The sequence below is a fragment of the Phacochoerus africanus genome, chromosome 2 (assembly GCF_016906955.1).
Source record: "Phacochoerus africanus isolate WHEZ1 chromosome 2, ROS_Pafr_v1, whole genome shotgun sequence".
In the NCBI taxonomy this organism is placed as follows: domain Eukaryota; kingdom Metazoa; phylum Chordata; class Mammalia; order Artiodactyla; family Suidae; genus Phacochoerus; species Phacochoerus africanus.
In genome coordinates, this window is record NC_062545.1 from 254,256,777 (window position 1) to 254,275,400 (window position 18,624).

Genomic DNA, 18,624 nt, shown 5'->3' on the forward strand with positions numbered 1-18,624 from the left:
AATTCCCATCGTGGCTCAGTGGTTAACAAACCCAACTAGTATCTGTGAGGACTCGGGTTCAATCCCTGGCCTCGCTCAGTGGGTTAAGGATCCAGCACTGCCACGAGTTGTGGTGTAAGTCACAGACACAGCTTGATCTGGTGTTACTGTGGCTGTGGTGCAGGCCAGCAGCTGTAGCCCCAAGGCTGGGAACCTCCACGCACCACGGGTGCAGACCTTAAAAAAAAAAAAAAAAGCCTGCCTTCCCTCCCTCTGTTCAACACAACTGACTTGCAACAAGAGCTACAACAGAGAAGACTCAAGCATTTACTATAGCCACAAAGTCAACGACACAAAGATATAAACAAAAAGTGTGCAAAGGAAACTGAAAACAATATTAATGTCCAGAAATAGGAGACTAGTTTAAAAAATAATATGATAGGTTTTGGAGTTCCCATCATTGCTTAGTGGTTAACGAATCCGACTAGGAATCATTAGGTTGCGGGTTCAATCCCTGGCTTTGCTCAACAGGTTAAGGATCTAGCGTTGCCGTGAGCTGTGGCATGGGTTGCAGACTCGGCCTGGATCTGGCATTGCTGTGGCTGTGGTGTAGGCCGGCAGCTGTAGCTCTGATGAGACCCCTACCCTGGGAACCTCCATGTGCTGCGGAGCGGCCCAAGAAATGGCAAAAATATATATATATGATAGGTTTAGACATATTTTATACAGGCATCAAAAAAGATGACATTGTTTAAAAACCTGATATACTGTTGAATGAAAAAAAATGAAGTTCATTAGTATATTATATGGTATGCAAAAATGTATCGTGTAAAATTAAATCTGCGTATACACACACAGAGCAGGCTATGAGTAAATGACACAGGGAGGCAGGTCTCCGGGTGGTTTTTAATTTCTCCTTATAATGTCTGTACAACTCAAATATTTACATTACCACTAACTTTATCATTAGGAAAAAAAAGCTGTTTTATCTGAAAGAAAAAAATGTAAAACAAAAGAGATATTTAAAAATTAGAGGAAAACGGCTTTCATCCTTGAAATTAAACTGTTCAACACTAGATCATGAACTTGACAAAAGGCACACAGAGGCCCTTAGATATTAGCAGACAATGACCAACATAAGACTATGATTTAATGTTAATAATTCTCCAGCACTTAAAACTAGCCCTCAGAGAGACTCAGATGCAAAGCCTAGTACCAGGAGCGAGACCTCGGTGAATCTCAAAACCTCCGTTTCTTTCCCAAAATGGAATTAGTTTAATTTCTGTACCTCATCAGGTTGCTGTGAGGATTAAATGAGATAATGTATTCAAAGTACTCAGCACAGACCCTGTCACATAGATCACACTTCAAAAGAGTAGCCTCTGTTGCTATTTACTTTTCTTCCTTACTTACTTACATTGTGGTTGAAGAAGAAGAAAGATCTATAAAACAGGAAGGCATTAATCTCATCAAACAGAACCCTCACTGAACAAATCACTCTATAAATGTGAGTGGCAAGAAATGCCCATGGCCTTTTTCCCTCTACGGGGAAGACTGTTTTGATCAGTGGTCACTCACACTGCCAAAAAGAAAAGGGTCAGGCCATTTAGACCGCCACGGAGAGATGATGGAAGGGCTGCAAGACTACCTCATGCCGCCTGAATTCCACAATAATCACAAACTCATCTCATCTGCTCTCCCCTGAGGTGCCTGATGACACAGACACAGTGTGGCACCTTCTCTGGAGAGCACCCGTTCTGTTTTTTTTTTAAAAAGCTGCTCAGAGAACATCTGTATCCTGTTTAAATCGAGAATAAAACTCTTCATGCCAGTTTTTCAACCCCCAGGAAGAAAAGAAAAAGGGCGTCATGCTTCCTCCCATATGGTCACTTGCTCCTCACTTTACACAAAACATGCGGCCCTAGAAAGCTGAATGATGTGAGATAATCTGAACTTTAACTGCACCAAAGCAGCTAATTATTAAATCTATAATTAAAAGCTAAAGTGAAAGAAACTAAATATACTCAGTTTGTAAGTGGGCTGTATTTTATACTTGAACTCCATAAGCACTATTAGGAAAACTAAAGAGCCTTTCCCACTCCTCCCTTTCCCTGGGGCTTGAACAAATAAAAAATGTGATGACAACAACACGAACATGAGCCATTCCTCTCAGGTGGACTGCACAGGAGAGCTAAACACACTGGCGGCAGGGCACCCATGCTTCCACAGACTTGACGCGGCCGGCCGCGGGTGCAGGGTTAAGTTCCATGGGAAACAAGCAGTGTTTGCTACCTGTTCCAGCTGTTCAGGTGTCCACGGGTTATCACCAATAACTCGTTTAGCTGCATAAAAGCTCATTCCTGGGGGAGGCTGTGGGATTCCAGAACCTCCTCCACTATTTGAAGAAGAACCCTGTGCTGAAGATGAATTTTGGCGACTCTGGGATTCATTTAACACATATCTGGAAAGGAAACAGGAATTTAAACTGGTCTATAAAAACACATATATACACACACAAGCACATGTAACACATTCAATTATACACTTTGCTCCCATAGAATTTTCCTATAAGAATAAACATTTGACATTAAATTCCATCACAAAGAAAAATTTTAAAGCTACCTTAAAAAGTACCTACATCTTTAGCAAATGAACCATGAGAATACCTCTGCTCAACTTGGTTACAAATGAACTATCACAGTAACCAACAATGAATACAAATATTTTGTTCACTCTCAATCTATAAAAATTGTTCTAAAAACCACTGACTCACTGTATTTTGAGTTTTTGGTTGACAAATAAAGAGAAAGCTTTGTTGATTGCAATGGGGTTTTTAAAAAAAAAAAAAAAAACTATTGGGCATTCCTGTTGTGGCTCAGTAGTAATGAACCTGACTAGTATCCATGAGGACTCAGGTTCAGTCCCTGGCCTTGCTCAGTGTGTTAAGGATCCAGAGTTGCCTCAAGCTGAGATAGTCACAGACACAGCTCGGATCTGGTGTTACATGGCGTTACGTAGTGGTGTGGCTATAATTGTGGTGTAGGCGAGCAGCTATGACTCCAATTTGACCCCTAGCCTGGGAACTTTCATATGCCATGGGTATGGCCCTAAAAAAAGACAAAAAAAAAAGTTTAAAAAAACCCCTACTGTTTTATACCCAAATCAGAGAATATTTTTACAGTCTTTCCCATTTCTGTTAGTTTGCAATTTACCTTCAATTCTCCTTAAATTCTTTATATCCCTATATTAGAAAACCCACTGAAGCTCCCGAACCACGTACCACACAAGCACATAATGCCCCACAATGAAAAAAATTCAAAAGGACCCAAAGAAGAAAAATCATACTAAGAACCAGCTCTGCCTATTACATGTTCAAAGCATAACTTTGCAGCTACTTATTTATTAACTTATCATACTATTTCATTTTTAGCTTCTATAGATTAAGAAGACGATTTCTGATCAATTTATTTAGAACCAATTAAACTGGTACTCCTCATCTACGAGACAAAAATTTTGATATAAATATTAATTCAAGTCCCTCTGAACTCTAAAATTCTATGCTGACAAATTATCAGACTGGATATTAAATTAAATACCCATTATAATAAAAATTAAAGAAAACACTTGGACCCTAACAGTACAGTCAATTATTCTACTTATATATATCATATTCTACATATACCATATTCATTCAGTTCCTAAATTCAGCTATCTAAAAAAAAAAAAAGCTGTTAAAGAATCACTTTAATATTTTTATATAAATGAGACAAATTTTTACTGGTACAAAAAATGTGAGGAATCACCGGCTTGGGTACACTGTGTGTCTAAGTTAAATTTGGATTTCAAACTTAAATCACCAAAGTCATCGTCGCTTGCCATTTTTGGCTGCCTCCTGATTTAAAAACAATAAAAGGAGGTTTTCATTTATTTCTAAGTTACAGCAAGACTGGAAGCAGTAAGTAAATCAAAATCAACAATTATGAACAGCTAACATAGTACAAAACACTACGCACAAGAGAGGACGATGGGGAGGGGTAAGACCGAGTCCCCACCGCCTAGAACAAGCTGAGACAGTAACACAACACACGCTGTTATCAGACAGACATGTCTGATACAGAACACGTTATCAGACGACAAAGACAGTGTAGGGAAATAAGAAATGCTGTGACAGAGATAGTGGAAGTTGCTGAAAATAAAGCTGCCAAATTAAAGGAGTAGGAGGAGAGGCAAGTAGGAGAGGAAAGAAATCGTACAGTGTCAACTCTCTTGTGGCTGGATTGAAGGACAGACGATCTGGAGCCCCACATGCCAAGCTCACAGCACACATTACATTTCTCATCAGAGAAGAAACATTACGGAGCAGTATTTTGGAAAAATATCTAGGGCAGCAGGACAACCCAGAAAATGAGTAGGGTGGAATGAACCACAACACGGGCACTATACCAGGGACCGGGGCTAGATTAAACTGGTCCTGATTACAGAGAGTTCCCAATCTATTAGGCAAGATGGACATGCCAACAACAATGCAGTAAAAACACAAAGTGGCATAAGATGGGTGTTCAAAGTTAGGAGGACACGGAAAGGAACGTCCCATGCCTACGGCAAGGAACTTGTGTCAGAGACAACAGGGCTGATGTCTAAGCTAGTTTGTGATGCTTTTGCGGAGTGGGTTTTTTGGCTGTCTCTTACTGTTTTCTTTCTTTTAGCATTTCTTTCCTTCTTCTTTTCTTTTTCAATGGGTAAGCACTCTAAGCAGAGAGAACGATTTCTCTTAAACCATAGACAGAGACAGAGTGCATGAAATGCATGAATGCATGTAATGACTGGAAAGTAACAGCCCAAGGACTTCAAGGTGTGACCTGATAAGATCTGTGTTTTAAAAACCGGGAAACACAGTGTTAGAGAGTTTTGAAGAAGAGCAGCTGGTGAGAAAGTCGTGACACGAGCTAAAAGGAGCTGAAACTAGATGGGAGCAGTGGGAATGGTTCCAGGCCACATCAAGAAGGAGGGAGATAGGACTGTGGAACTGATATTGTAGCAACAAGGAAGAGAAAGCTGGAGGCAATTTGTAATCATGTGCCTACATGGCTCAGAGAATCATCACAGCGCTGGTAGTAATTAAAGAAGAGAAACTATTTTTAAGGGAAAAGACTGATTTCAGGTCAAGTCTGAAAGCACAACAGCAGCTCCACACTCTAAGGTCAATAAGCAGTGAGGCTGGAGTGCAGAAGAGAGCAGGACTGCAGCAAAACAAATCTGAGACACAGTGATTTTCAAATGAAACCTGAATCACTGAAAACAGTACTTGATGCCACACAGTCAAAGCAGTCAAGAGCAAGGTTGCTTTCTTTCTTTTTTTTTTTTTTAACTTACCCATAAGGCATCAGAAGGACATCGAGCATGAAGTCCAAAAGCAGCTGCACAGTCTTTGGTTTCTCAGCAAGATTAAACGGAGAAGCTGATTTTGATGATTCAACAGGGTATTTCATGTGAAAAAGGGTTGGTATTAAAAGATGCATTAAGCTGAAAAAACAATTACATTTATTGCAACTATTTAAAAAAATAAGGTTTTCATACATGCAAATAACAGACAACAAAAAAAAAATCACATAAAGAAGTGGTGAATGTTGCAAGGGCTATTCATTTTTAATACCACTAATTTACAAAGTCCTAATCTAGGAACCGGCCTAGATTTCTTATTGAAAGCTCAGTATATTGAGTGACAAGCGACATTTAGCCAATCTGGCTCATCACCAAAAACACCTGAAAAAAAATGTACATAACATGGGCTCAGTGTTAATATCTATTAACACAAGAGATTTAATATTAAACCTTAGGTAAAGTTCACCTTATAACATGTCCTTTCAATAATTTTTCCCTTTCCATATTTAATTAAAATAAAGTCATTCTAAATCTAAAGAAATTAAACACCAATCATGTCAATATTTGAAATAAAATATTAAATTTCCACTGTGTGATTTTAAATAACATAGCTTCAGTAATTACTTTTTTCACTATACATCTTTTGCTATTAAACTACAAGAAAACAATTTCTAATAGTGTTTATAGTGCCTATTAATTTCACTTGTAAATATCTGTATTACAACCTTTTAAAATTACGTACGCTCTAAAAAGTGAACTGAAAACCTGACTTAACTCCACCTTTCTCCCACAACTTCCCTTCATGATTTTCACCATAAGGCTACAATATGGAACTTTTGGCCTAAACCTAGAAACAAAGGATGATACTCTAAACCTTCTCACCTCTCCAATTCCCATATTAATCCAAATGAATAATCAGTTCCTTAAGAAAACTGCTCTGAAACTTTATATTCTCCATGATAGAAATATTTGATTAAAAGCATATAACTCTAACTTTTACAATTACAGAAAATCCATTGAGAAGCAACTCACCGAAATAAAAACACATTTACATTGAGAAAGTTGTTAGTTCTATACATTTTTCGATATGCTCACAAGAAACTCTATAATTTAGAAAATTAACAAAACCATAATGTTGAGGTAAACACAGAACTATCAGGTCAAAGAGCTCAGCTCAAGCCTTGGCACCTGCCCAAGTGAAACCAAATGTGTGGACCAATTTCTAAAAGGCAGCTGCTGACTCTTGCAGGTGGGAAATAAGATAACTGAGGAAATCCTACCTGTCCTGCTGGGGCTGAGGCTTCCCCTCCATGGCAGTAAGAAGCGTAGGAGCCAGCTCACACTGTTTTTCCACTGGTAGGCGAGGATAGCCCATCTTAACATAAATTATAGTGAAATTCTAAAGCAATGAGAGAAAAGTAAGTCAGTTAGCACCAAAGAAACACTCTAGGATTTCAACCAAAACACGTGACTGATAACTTAGGCAGTTACGTTATAACAAAGAAAATGCACCCTTCCTTCCACATGTTTATCACCCGTTTGTTAGAGCTTTTGACCAATTAACTGTATCTCAGAAGGCAGCCCAGCCTCACTCAAAATATTTGCTTTGGGATGGGCTTCATACGAGGGAGCATGACCTAGTCTAAAGCACTTATACATCTGTCAAACCATCATGTTGTACACTTTAAATATAGTCAGTTTCATCTGCCAATAAAGCAGGGGGGGGGAAATTAAGTACTCCTATTTCAATTACTTTTCACTGAAAAGAAAGAAGTAATCATTTGACCTACCCAAACCTACATGCGACATACACATCAGCATCAGATTTCCCAGTTTCTTACATTAACCCTTTCAAGCTAAGGGGAGACCCCATGCTACACCCTAGGGTGCCATTTCCCATCTGGTTAGTCACTAAAATACCCTCAGTATATTGCGGCACTCTGGCTCCTCCTCACCCTAACAACTGACCAACAGATGATGAAGCGAGGGACGCTGAGTGCTGTTGGTTTGTCTGCATCACCATAACCCATGTAATGCCTCATTTTAAGCACAGTTGGATTTATGCATAAGACAAAGATTTGCTTTTCTGAAGGATTCTTCACTTTAGAACAGGACTCATAAAATTACTCCTTTAAAGACACTCTACTTGGCAGTTTTGTTGGGACCATCTCTATTTGTGGAACTGTATGTTCAGAGCAGGCACAGACGAGATGCCTAGACCAGGAGGAGGCTCCAAAGGTTTGGAATCCAGATGTTAGACACGACCCAACAGATTCTGCCTCAACTCAAGGAACCACAAAGACTGGGAAGAGAATATCATCTGTCATCATAAGGCATCGACACTTTTTACATTTAATTTTCATGAAGAGAATATTTAATAGGAATATTTCCTACCAGCCTCAGTTTATTCTACTTCTTTTTAAAAGTGATATACCATATATATCAGAAACAGATTTTTTTTAGGTCAGCCTTCCTATCTCTTCTTGCCATTTTACCTTTTTTTCTTTTTCTATCAACCTTTATTCATGCCTATGCTACATAATCCTTCTCTTTCTACTCAGACTGACCTCTTATAATCAATCAATCATTCTTTTATATATCAACATACCTGACAAATCACTACATCAACATTCCTCTGCCCCGTGTAAACGGCCATGCATCATCCTGTTCCTATCACTTCCTCCAGGTCAATACTTAGCGGAAAAACAGGGTGTCCATTTGAAGAAAAACATCTCATGTTTCATTCAGAAACAGTCTAAAGTAAAATTCTAGGCTGGTCAATATACTGATGACATCTAATAAACATTACAAAGGAAAACTTCCTGCAAGTCAGAAAATACCCCAAGATAATACTCACCGTGACAAAGGAAACTGCAGCAGGGTCCTGGTACTGAACCAATAGTGTCTCCACTGGGAGCTGTATTTTGGGGCGGCTTTTTATACGCTTATTCAGATGGACCAATAGTTCCATTACCTAAAATACAGGAAGATATGAATTGAAATTACTGATCATATCTTAAAAACAAAATGCACTTCCCAGATATTGCCTTAATGAACAGCAGCTACTTTGTCCTCTTAAAGGATGTAAGTCTGACGTTCCAGAAAGGGAGCAAACAATATTGGAATCTTGTTCCAAAATGCTATTCCAAGAAACCATGCACAAGAGTTTCACTAGTGAAATTTTTTTTTGGTCGCACTCACGGCATGTGGAAGTTCCTGGGCCAGGGACCAAACCCGCGCCACGACAGTAACAACATTGGACCCTCAACCTGCTGCGTACCAGGAAACTCCGTTTTACTAGTGAATTTATTTTTACAAGGTCCTTTAGTTAAATTGAGATTCCAGATGGGCCTATGCTGAGGCACAGTGCCCCCAGAAGACCTCTGAAAAATGATTGCAGGACACCATGCTATAGACTCAATGCTCATGTCTCCCCAAAATTCACACATTAAAGCCCTCATCTCCACTGTGCTGGTTCTGGGAGGTACTTAGGTTTGGATGAGGCCATGGGGGATGAAGCCCCATGAAGGGCTGGGTGTCCTCACAAGGGGATGACGGTATCTTCCCCTCTCTGCCTTCGGAGGATAAAGCAAGTCAGTCCTCTGTAAACCACGAAATGGTCCCGCTGAAAAGCCTAACCATCCTGGCACCCTGACTTTAGACTTCCAACCTCCGTGACTGTGAGAAAGAAATGCTGTTTAAGTCATCCAGTCTATGGCATTCTGTTACAGCAGCCCAAACTAACTAAAATGCGCCATGAATACTACAGAAAGAGAAATATACAAGGTACTAGAGTTTCAAGAAGAAAAAGCATCTGCCAAGATCAAAGAGGACCTTGGGGAGGATGTGACAGAGAACGAAGTCCTAAGGAGCAGATGAAATCCCCAGCGGAAAATCAGTCACGAGGCAGTATCAGAGGCCTAAAAGAACACGGTGCACTCTACCTGACTGAAACAGAAGGGGGGCAAGAGAGAAAAGCAGGGCCCGGGTGAACAACAAGCCAGGTAAAATGCGGAGCAATTTTTTACTTTATTCTGAAGGTCATCTGACTCTACTAAAGAGTTTTAAGTACGTAGTATCAAGCTTCCCCTCCTTTCCGTGGGAAAAGACAGCAGAAATAAAGGTCGACAAGTCTAACAATTCCCATGGGTAGAAAGGAAGTTACAGGAATTTATGCCAAACGGCCCCAATCTTACTGTAAAGGTGGGATTACCTTGCTGAGCGGAGCACTGAGATATAAGACTTAGAAAGCCTCACCTAAGAAAGACTGAAGAATTTAAAGGGACTATTGGCCCTATTCCAGAGGGCCAAGTCTATTCTCTATCATTTTTGAAATCTGAACTCTAGCTTCAAAGCAAGTATTAAGGAGAGCTGTAGAGATGTTTACAGCAACAAGAAAAGTTCAGTTACCTATAGCAATAATGAAATAAGTGAATTTTAAGAAAAACAACAAACAGGAGTTCCCCTGTGGCATAGCGGGTTAGGGATCCAATGTCGTTGCTGCAGTGGCTCGGGTAGCTGCTGTGGTGTGGGTTTGATCCCTGGCTCAGGAATTCCCACATGCCACGGACATGGCAAAAAAAAAAAAAAAAAAGAACAACAACAAATATAATAATCATAATAATTATAATATATAATAATGTAACAATCGCTAAATGAGTGATAATAATAATCATAAGGCAGCTGACATTTATCAAGCAGTTTCCATGCCCAAAAGCACTTTACATTCTTTATCTCATCCGCGTTTGGTGTTACTACCCACACTGCCTGTGAGGAAGCAGAGGCTCAGGAGGTGAAGTAACTTGTCCCACTTACTGTGTCAGCACATGGCACAGTTAAGACTGACTCCAGGATCCATATTTTTAACCTTATCAGACACTGACAGTTGAGCTCAATTTATCTAAAGCGTCTGTCACTGTGAAACATCCTTGGGACCCCTGATACCTTAACAAAGACCTAGAAACTTGCCTTACCACGAATACCTCATCCAACCGCCTGCCTATCCAGATCCATGATTTAGCTGGAAGACAAGGAGAAGAGTCAGGAGAAGCCAGGCTAAAAGAAACGACCCTCTTCTGTGATCTCATCTAGGCTGATTCCTACAAGGACCCTATGAGAAATCATTATTGATGGTGACTGTCAATCATGTCCTTTTTTAGGACAACTTAAAAAAATTTATATAAACTACTTAATTTTCTTCTAGCAATATTATCACCATAAATATTGATTCATTTCCTATATTTAGTTATCCATTGCCTGGAATCCTCTATAAGCCCATTAAAAAAAAAACAAGAAATCAGCTGAACCACTCTTTCCCCTGGCTAAATATATAACTGTTAACCTCTGTCCATACGTCTAAAGAAGAACCAGCCTCCAGTATATAGAATTTTATCCCTATCAGTTGTCCTTATTCTTCATTTATTTATCCTCATTTGCTCATCAAACATTTTAATTGAAGTAGCATATACAGCCAAAGTACAAAATTGAGAGTGTATGGCTTAATAAATTTTCACAAAGTAAACACACCTTTGTAACCATCAGAAGCACAAAAGCCCTGTACCGCACTCAGCCCTGTTCCTGAATTCCACCACCATCTTTAAATTTATATAACTAGAGAAAATAGGATGAACCCGTGTTTTTCATTCTACATTACATTTGATAATTCATCCAAGTTGTTGTTCATAGTAGTAGTCCACTCTCACTGCTCTAGCAGGAAAAAAAAAAAAAAAGAATTTACCCATTCTCCTATATCATGATAGACATTAGATTATTTCCAGTTTGGGCCATTATAAATAATGCTATGGACATTCTTAGCAAGGCCTTTTGATGCACATGTATACACACTTCTACTGTATATAAGCCCAGAATTGGAAATGTCCTGTTATGCAGTATACATATGATAAGCCTGAGAATATTTTGAACAGTTTTCCAAAGTGATTATACTGATTTACTCTGCTACCAGGAATGTGAGAGCTCCAGCTGCTCCACACCCTGGTCAATACCTCGTATGGTTAGTCTTTAATGTGGAGCTCTTCTAAGAAGGCTGAATAGACGACGTTTGCGGTAAAACAGATTTCTACATAACGTATCTCATTTTCCTTAAAATAGGAAACATACTCTAATGATATGTCAGTAGCAATCTAAAACTTATTTCTCTTTCACCCAATTTATCCACAAATTATCAGCTACATGACAGGTATCCTTGTTAAGCCTAACATACATTATGAAACTGACAGTCAGGAACCCTAAAATTACATAACTGAAAGTCAAGTCAATGCAAAATTAATTCCTAGTTCCATTGACAATAAAATTTTACATACTGAAGTTATTTATACATAAGCTTTCATTAAAAAGTTCTGTGCTTTCATACGGTAGAAAAAGAAAAAGGCCTAATATTTGTAACTGCCCACAATTCTAGATTCGTGATCAATATCCATATTCTTTGTTTTATTAACAATTATATAATAACCCAAACTGCAATTATTATATTCATCCTATTTACAAGAGGTTTAGCCTGAGTACATGACTGTACAAATCATGAAAGTCTGACCAAGTATCTATACTTCGGAACAAATAAAAGGGAAACATAAATAACATCAAGCCTCTGCTACCTGGGCGTCAAAATAACATACAAGCAAAATTATGCTATGGCTTCTGGTCATTCTTTTTCTTTTGGCCACAACCACAGCACGTGGCAGTTCCCTGACCAGAAATCAAATCCACACCACAGCAGTGACCTGAACCACAGCAGGCCTTAACCGCTAGGCCACCAGGGAACTCAGGAATTTGACTTTCAGTCATTCTCTATATTCAGCTTTCATTCACTGACCCTTCCTGCACTGAATTCACTTTCATACATAAGCTAAAGAACGAACATGTCTGTCACCACATGGAGGTAAAGCCTGGTAGAAATTATTGAGTTTCGGAACAACATCTCATTTGTAAAATCCCTTGTTCGTCATGTGACACAAAGTGAATTACTCCACTTTTCTGAGCCTCATTTTTTTATTCATAAAATGGGAATAACATGAACACCTACACCCCATAGAGTTGTTAACTGAGTTGTGATGAACTGCGACAATGCCCAAAGCAGCATTTAATGCTTTGTGCTATTATTACTTTCAGAATGACTTCCCCCCATGCAGAAATCAAACGATAACATTTCACAGGCTACTGGGAGGACTAAATGAAATGTCAACAGGTGTCCCAGCTGTTAGATCTCTTTCCTCTCACTGCAGAAGTTTTCAAACTTATGTAATAAAACCCCTTTACCAACAGAAATTTGATAGGTACACAAAAAAGTATTTTATAATATAAAATAAATAGACGAGTTCACTATGATTATGACTTTATTATCTTATTCTATCTTGTTGCTTTTCAAAATTCTAATAGGACAGATACATTGATTCTAACTATCCCTTCTCCCTAGTCCATTCACTGCCCCTTGAAGACATCAGTAGGAACAGTTTGGTGTTTATCCTCACATCTTTCTCTGTATCCACAAAAATTTCTACAAACATATTTACATCTTTAGATTTTCCTTGTTTATTACTTTTTACAAAAATGAGCTATACATCATTCACATTAGCATAAGTCCACAGTGTTTCCACTTAAAAATATAGACACGTCTTAATTTAGAATTAACTTATTCTCTGCAGTAGTTGCATAATATTCCACAGGATTCAAAGTTGTTTTTTAAAAAATCGCCTGTACCACTTCATCACTCAAAGTAAATGTATTTTCATTTATATCCTTCAAGCTTTTTGTAAAATGGTTAGAAAAGTTCACCTATAGATCAAAGTCAGCATTATTTGAAATATGACAGGAAAATCGAGGGGTAATTTCTACAGAATAAGCACCAAAAGCCCTTTTGCAAATTTCCCCAAAAGCGACATACTGCACAGAGAAATATAAATATGAGATTTTTTTTTCCAGAATTCTATGGCTTGAAAAGAGGCTGGGCCTTCTTTGGAAAAGATCTTTAACACGTATTTTTTATTGAAAAAACCTTGGAGGACACGATGAGGAGTGGGGAGACAGTGACAGAACAAGAAATAAGAAAAATGAAGAAAGAAAGTGGCTATTGCTTAGAATTCTAACAACAGTATGTGGTTTAAAATTCCGCAGAGGATCCAACCAAACACAGATCCTCAGTGCTTCCTAAAGAAGTAAGAAATAGAAGGGGAAGGGAAGAGAGAAGAAATCTGAACAAGATAAAATAATGTATTGCTGGTAACTGAGTAAAACATTTTGTATACTCAGATACTTAATGACTAATAATGTGGATAAGACTACTTGATTAATCATTATATTAAAACGGAATACAGGTTATCAAAGTCCTAAACAGAAAACGTGTGGCAGGAAGGAGAGAAACGAAGGGTGGGCGGAGACATGGAGAGAATGAGAATAGATCAAGTGATGAAACAGATTATTAATCATAAAAATTTATGTAAATGTGCCTTCCAATCACACTTCAAAAACAAGTGACATCCAGAGTTCCCGCTGCGGCAAAATGGGATCAGCTGAGTCTCTGGAGCACTGGTAGGTTGCAACTGTGGCTCAAATCTGTTCCCTGGCCTGGGAACTCCATATGCACTGGGGGGGCCAAAAGGAAAAAAAAACAATCCAACTGCAGCAGCTCAGGTTGCTGCCAAAGCACAGTTTTGATTCCCAGCCTGGTGCAGTGGGTTAAAGGATCCAGCAATGCTGCAGCTGCAGCTGTGGCTCAGATTCAGTCCCTGGCCTGGGAACTTCCACATGCTGTGGATGCGGCCATTAAAAACAGAAAACAAAACAAAACAAAAAAACAGGTGACATCTCTCAATTTTAAAAAAGTGACATCTCAATTACATTGATGAAGAAATGGAGCCAAAGTAAGTAAGGTTAAAACTTTTGACTGGGATAAACATTCATCAATCAAACTTACAGTGAAGGAAAACACACTTATATAATTAGTATTATATTAGTTATAATACTAATCTCTGACAAAGCAGGTGATGTAGAAAAAAATCTTAAATGGGATTTAAAATATAAGAAAAATACGTAGCAGTTCCTGCTGTGGCTCAGTGGGTTAAAATCCCAACTAGTATCTATGAGGATGAGAGTTTGATCCCTGGCCTCACTCAGAGGGTTAAGGATCCAGCACTGCTGCAAGCTGCGGTGGATTCTGAGCAGACTGGCAGTTCGGATTCCGAGTTGCTGTGTCTGTGGTGTAGGCCAGCAGCTACAGCTCTGATTCAACCCCTAGCCTGAGAACTTTCATATGCTGCAAGTGCAGCCCTTAAAAGCAAAAAAAGAAAAAAAGAAAAAGTATGTACTATATTACTAAGACAAGATCTTAAACTTGTGCATCAAAACACATCAAGGTGAAATTAATAAAATTAAAAGGCAAATCAGAAAAACTACAACAGCAGTAGACTGTAATTCATTACCAATGTACAACAGGACTGGAAGACAGGGTTCTCAAGAAATAAAAGCACGGTGCTGAGTGGCCTCACCGTACTCGGAGCTCCCATATTCCGCCAAGAGGAAGTATTTTTTTTTCAATCCTATGAGTAGTTTTTATGAAATAAAGTGTCAGGGAGTTCCCGTTGTGGTGTGGCAGAAACAAATCTGACTAGTATCCATGAAGTGGATACAAGGCTAGGGGTCAATCATGAAGTTGACCCCTAGCCTTGCTCAATGGGTTGGGGATCTGGCGTTGCCATGAGCTGTGGTGTAGGCTGCAGATGAGGCTTGGATCCCATGTTGCTGTGGCTGTGGTGTAGGCCAACAGCTGCAGCTCTGATTCAACCCCTAGTCTGGGAACTTCCATATGTTGCAGGTGCAGCCCAAAAAAAAAAAAAAAAACTCAGAAATAATATTCTTTAGGAAACAAGCTAAATGTCCTTCAACAGATGAATAGATAGAGAAAAATGTGGTATAGATATACAATCAAGTATTAGCCATTAAAAAGAATGAAATAATGCCATTTGCAGCAACATGGATGGATCTGGAGATTATTATACTAAGCAAAGTAAGTCAGACAAAGATAAATATTATATGATATCACTTATACATGTAATCTAAGATATGACACATGAGAGTTCCCTGGAAGCTCAGCAGGTTAAGGACTCGGCGTTGTCACTGCTGTGGCTCAGGTAGTTGCTATGGCATGGGTTCAGTCCCTGGCCTGGGAACTTTCGCATGCTCTGGGCACAGCCAGTGAATAAAAAAAAAATGGCACAAACGAACATATCTACAAAACAAAAACTGACTCCCAGATACAGAGAATAGACTTGTAGTTGCGGGGGCAGGGAGGTAGGGGGTAAGAGAGGAAAGTGTTGGTAATTTCGGATTAGCAGAGGCAAACTAGTATATATATACATAGGATGGATAAACAAGGTCCCACCATACAGCAAAATTAAGCCAAAATGGAAAAGAGGATGAAAAATATTACAGGGAGTTCCCGTCGTGGGGCAGTGGTTAATGAATCTGACTAGGAACCATGAGGTTCTGGGTTGGATCCCTGGCCTTGCTCAGTGGGTTAAGGATCCGGCGTTGCCGTGAGCTGTGGTGTAGGTCGCAGACACGGCTCGGATCCCGTGTTGCTGTGGCTCTGGTGTAGGCTGGCAGCTACAGCTCCGATTTGACCCCTAGCCTGGGAACCTCCATGTGCCGCGGCAGCAGCCCAAGAAAAGGCAAAAAAAGACCAAATAAATAAATAAATACAAATAAAATAGTACTTTAAAAAAAAAAAGAATATATATAACCAAACCACTCTGCTGTACAGCAGAAATTAACTAAACATTGTAAATCAACTATACGTCAATAAAAATTTTTAAAGATTATATCTATACTTTTTTTGCATAATTAAGACACCCCCTTATGAAATTCCTTGTGTAACAATTTAAGCAATACCAAGGCAACAAAGTCATTTGTTATTCAATATAAAGCTTCTTGGAGTTCCCACTGTGGCTTGGCAGGTTAAGGACCTGACATTTCCATGAGGATGCAGGTATGATGCGCTCAATGGGTTAAGGATCTGGCAATGCGCCTCATATCTGGCATTGCCATGGCTGTGGTGTGAGCTGCAGCCAAAGCTTCAATTCGACCCTTAGCCCAGGAACATATGCCACAGGTGCAGCTGTTAAAAAAAAAAAAAAAAAAAAGGAGTATACTTTTTCTTTTTTTAGGGCCCCACCAGCAGCATATGGAGGTTCTCAGGCTAGGGGTTGAATCAGAGCTGTAGCTGCCGGCCTACACCAGAGCCACAGCAACATGGGATCCAAGCCACATCTGCGACCTACACCACAGTTCACAGCAACGCCCGATCCTTAACCCACTGAGCGAGGCCAGGGATCGAACCCAGAACCTCATGGTTCCTAGTCAGATTCATTAACCACTGAGCCAGGATGGGAACTCCAAAAAAAGTATATTTTAAAAGACTAAAAACATGTAGTAAAACCAGGCAAATTTTACACTATTTTGAAACTAAAAAAAAGTTCTTATAAACTAATTATTCAGTCAAAAAAAAAAACTAATATGGCTCATTAATATAACTATGGGCTATAACCAAAATAGTAATCAAAGAGAAATCCATAAACTAAAGTCATTTTTGTTTTGTTTTTTTTTTAAATACAATTAAAGAACAAAGCATTTACCTTGGTGGCTGGCAGGGCTTACACTTTTAGGTTGTAGAGCCCTGGGTTCAAATCCTGCCTCAACCACTTACCATCTGCCCTTAAACAAGTTATTTAAATCATTCCAAGCCTCAGCTTCATCTATAAAATGAGAAAATATTCTACACCTCATATAACCTTAGGAAGATTTTTAAGTGATTAGCACTTTTCTTGACACATAATAATCTCTACCATTACTATACGAACAGAAATTTTTTATTAAACATAGTTGATTTATAATGTGATTTCTGCTGTACAGCAAAGTGACTCAGTCATACATATTTATAATTTTTTTTTAATTTTATTTTTCATCATGGTCTATCCCAGGAGACTGGATATATTTCCCTGTGCTATACAGAACCTTACTGTTTATCCATTCTAAATGTAATAGTTTGCATCTACTAACCCCAAACTCCCAGTCCATCCCACTCCCTCCCCCTCCCCCTTGGCAACCACAAGTCTGTTCTCTATGTGTTTTTATACAAATGGAAATCCTGCATGAGAAGAATCTATCAAAGGAAAACAAGATAAGAAATAATTTGGATACAAATGAAAGAAAAATACACTTTAAAAAGGAAAATTAATCTAAAAGCTGTTTTTCCTTTTAAAATGCCCCATAAAAAAAGTAAACCTTTGGCAGTAATAATAAAATTAGAAACAACAGAATTTCTCCACTTGAATGGTTAATGGAATATTAAGAATACTATGATAGTGTATGTGTGACCAGGTCATCTTGCTGTGCAGTAGAAAATTGACAGAACACTGTAAATCAGCTACAATGGAAAAAATAAAAATCATTATAAAAGAAAAACATGATAGAAGTAAATTATATTACCAAACATTTAAAGCAGATGGTTAGAGATGAATGCTTTTCTACAAAAAGATAAAATACAAGGAAATACTAAAATCCTAATAAGTTAAAAAAAAAAGGGGGGGGGAACCATCTACTGAAAATAGCCTAGAAATCTGAACTAATGCAAAAACTTCCTTCTGTCTACTCTCCTGGTCTCCACTCCAAGTCTTCCTCCACGCAGCAGCCAGAGTGACTGTGTCACTACCCCCAATACCCCTTCAAGTGGCTGCCACTGGAATCCCCAGGCTTGACCTCCAGTCATCCGTCCTCTGGTGCACTGGCTGCATCACTGTGGCCTTCTTTAGCTCCCTGAAGGCTTTACACTCCACTGCAACTCAGCGTCTCTGCACAAGGCCTTCTCTGCCTCGAGTGGTCTCCCCATCTCTCTGCCCGACTACTTCCTACAACCAGAGAGGCCTCCCTTACATCCCACACTTAATTTAAATCAAGTCCCTGTACATATTCTTTCATAGAATTCTTTTCCCTATTAGCATTTATAATTTATAACTGTTCACTGTTTGCCTAATTGTTTAATACTGATCTCCCCAAGTAGATGTTTCTTTCCTTCACCAACATATCCTTAACTCCTGGCATATACAAGGTACTCAGTAAATATTCATCAAATGAATGATGAGATTGATGAAGCTAAATAAGAAAACAGAGACCAACTCATGAAGGGCCTTTCATACCTCACTATTCCAAGGGTAAGAGAAGGCAATAGAAGAGTTTTAAATGGGAGAATGACATCAT

The 18,624-nt window shown here is 38.9% G+C and overlaps 1 protein-coding gene across 4 annotated transcripts in view; it reads right to left on the reverse strand.

The window, feature by feature from the left end:
* ECPAS (Ecm29 proteasome adaptor and scaffold) overlaps nt 1-18,624 on the reverse strand; it is a 102,662-nt gene that overhangs the window by 59,817 nt on the left and 24,221 nt on the right. For 3 of the 4 annotated variants that reach the window (XM_047768141.1, XM_047768139.1, XM_047768140.1), the window contains exons 3-6: nt 8,219-8,335; nt 6,642-6,760; nt 5,353-5,502; nt 2,272-2,440 (exon numbers count right to left, since the gene is read on the reverse strand). In XM_047768141.1, the coding sequence (XP_047624097.1) occupies nt 2,272-2,440; nt 5,353-5,502; nt 6,642-6,760; nt 8,219-8,335 (555 nt within the window). Of the gene's footprint in view, nt 1-2,271; nt 2,441-5,352; nt 5,503-6,641; nt 6,761-8,218; nt 8,339-18,624 lie in introns of those variants that run through there. The other variant, XM_047768142.1, reaches the window with a different exon arrangement.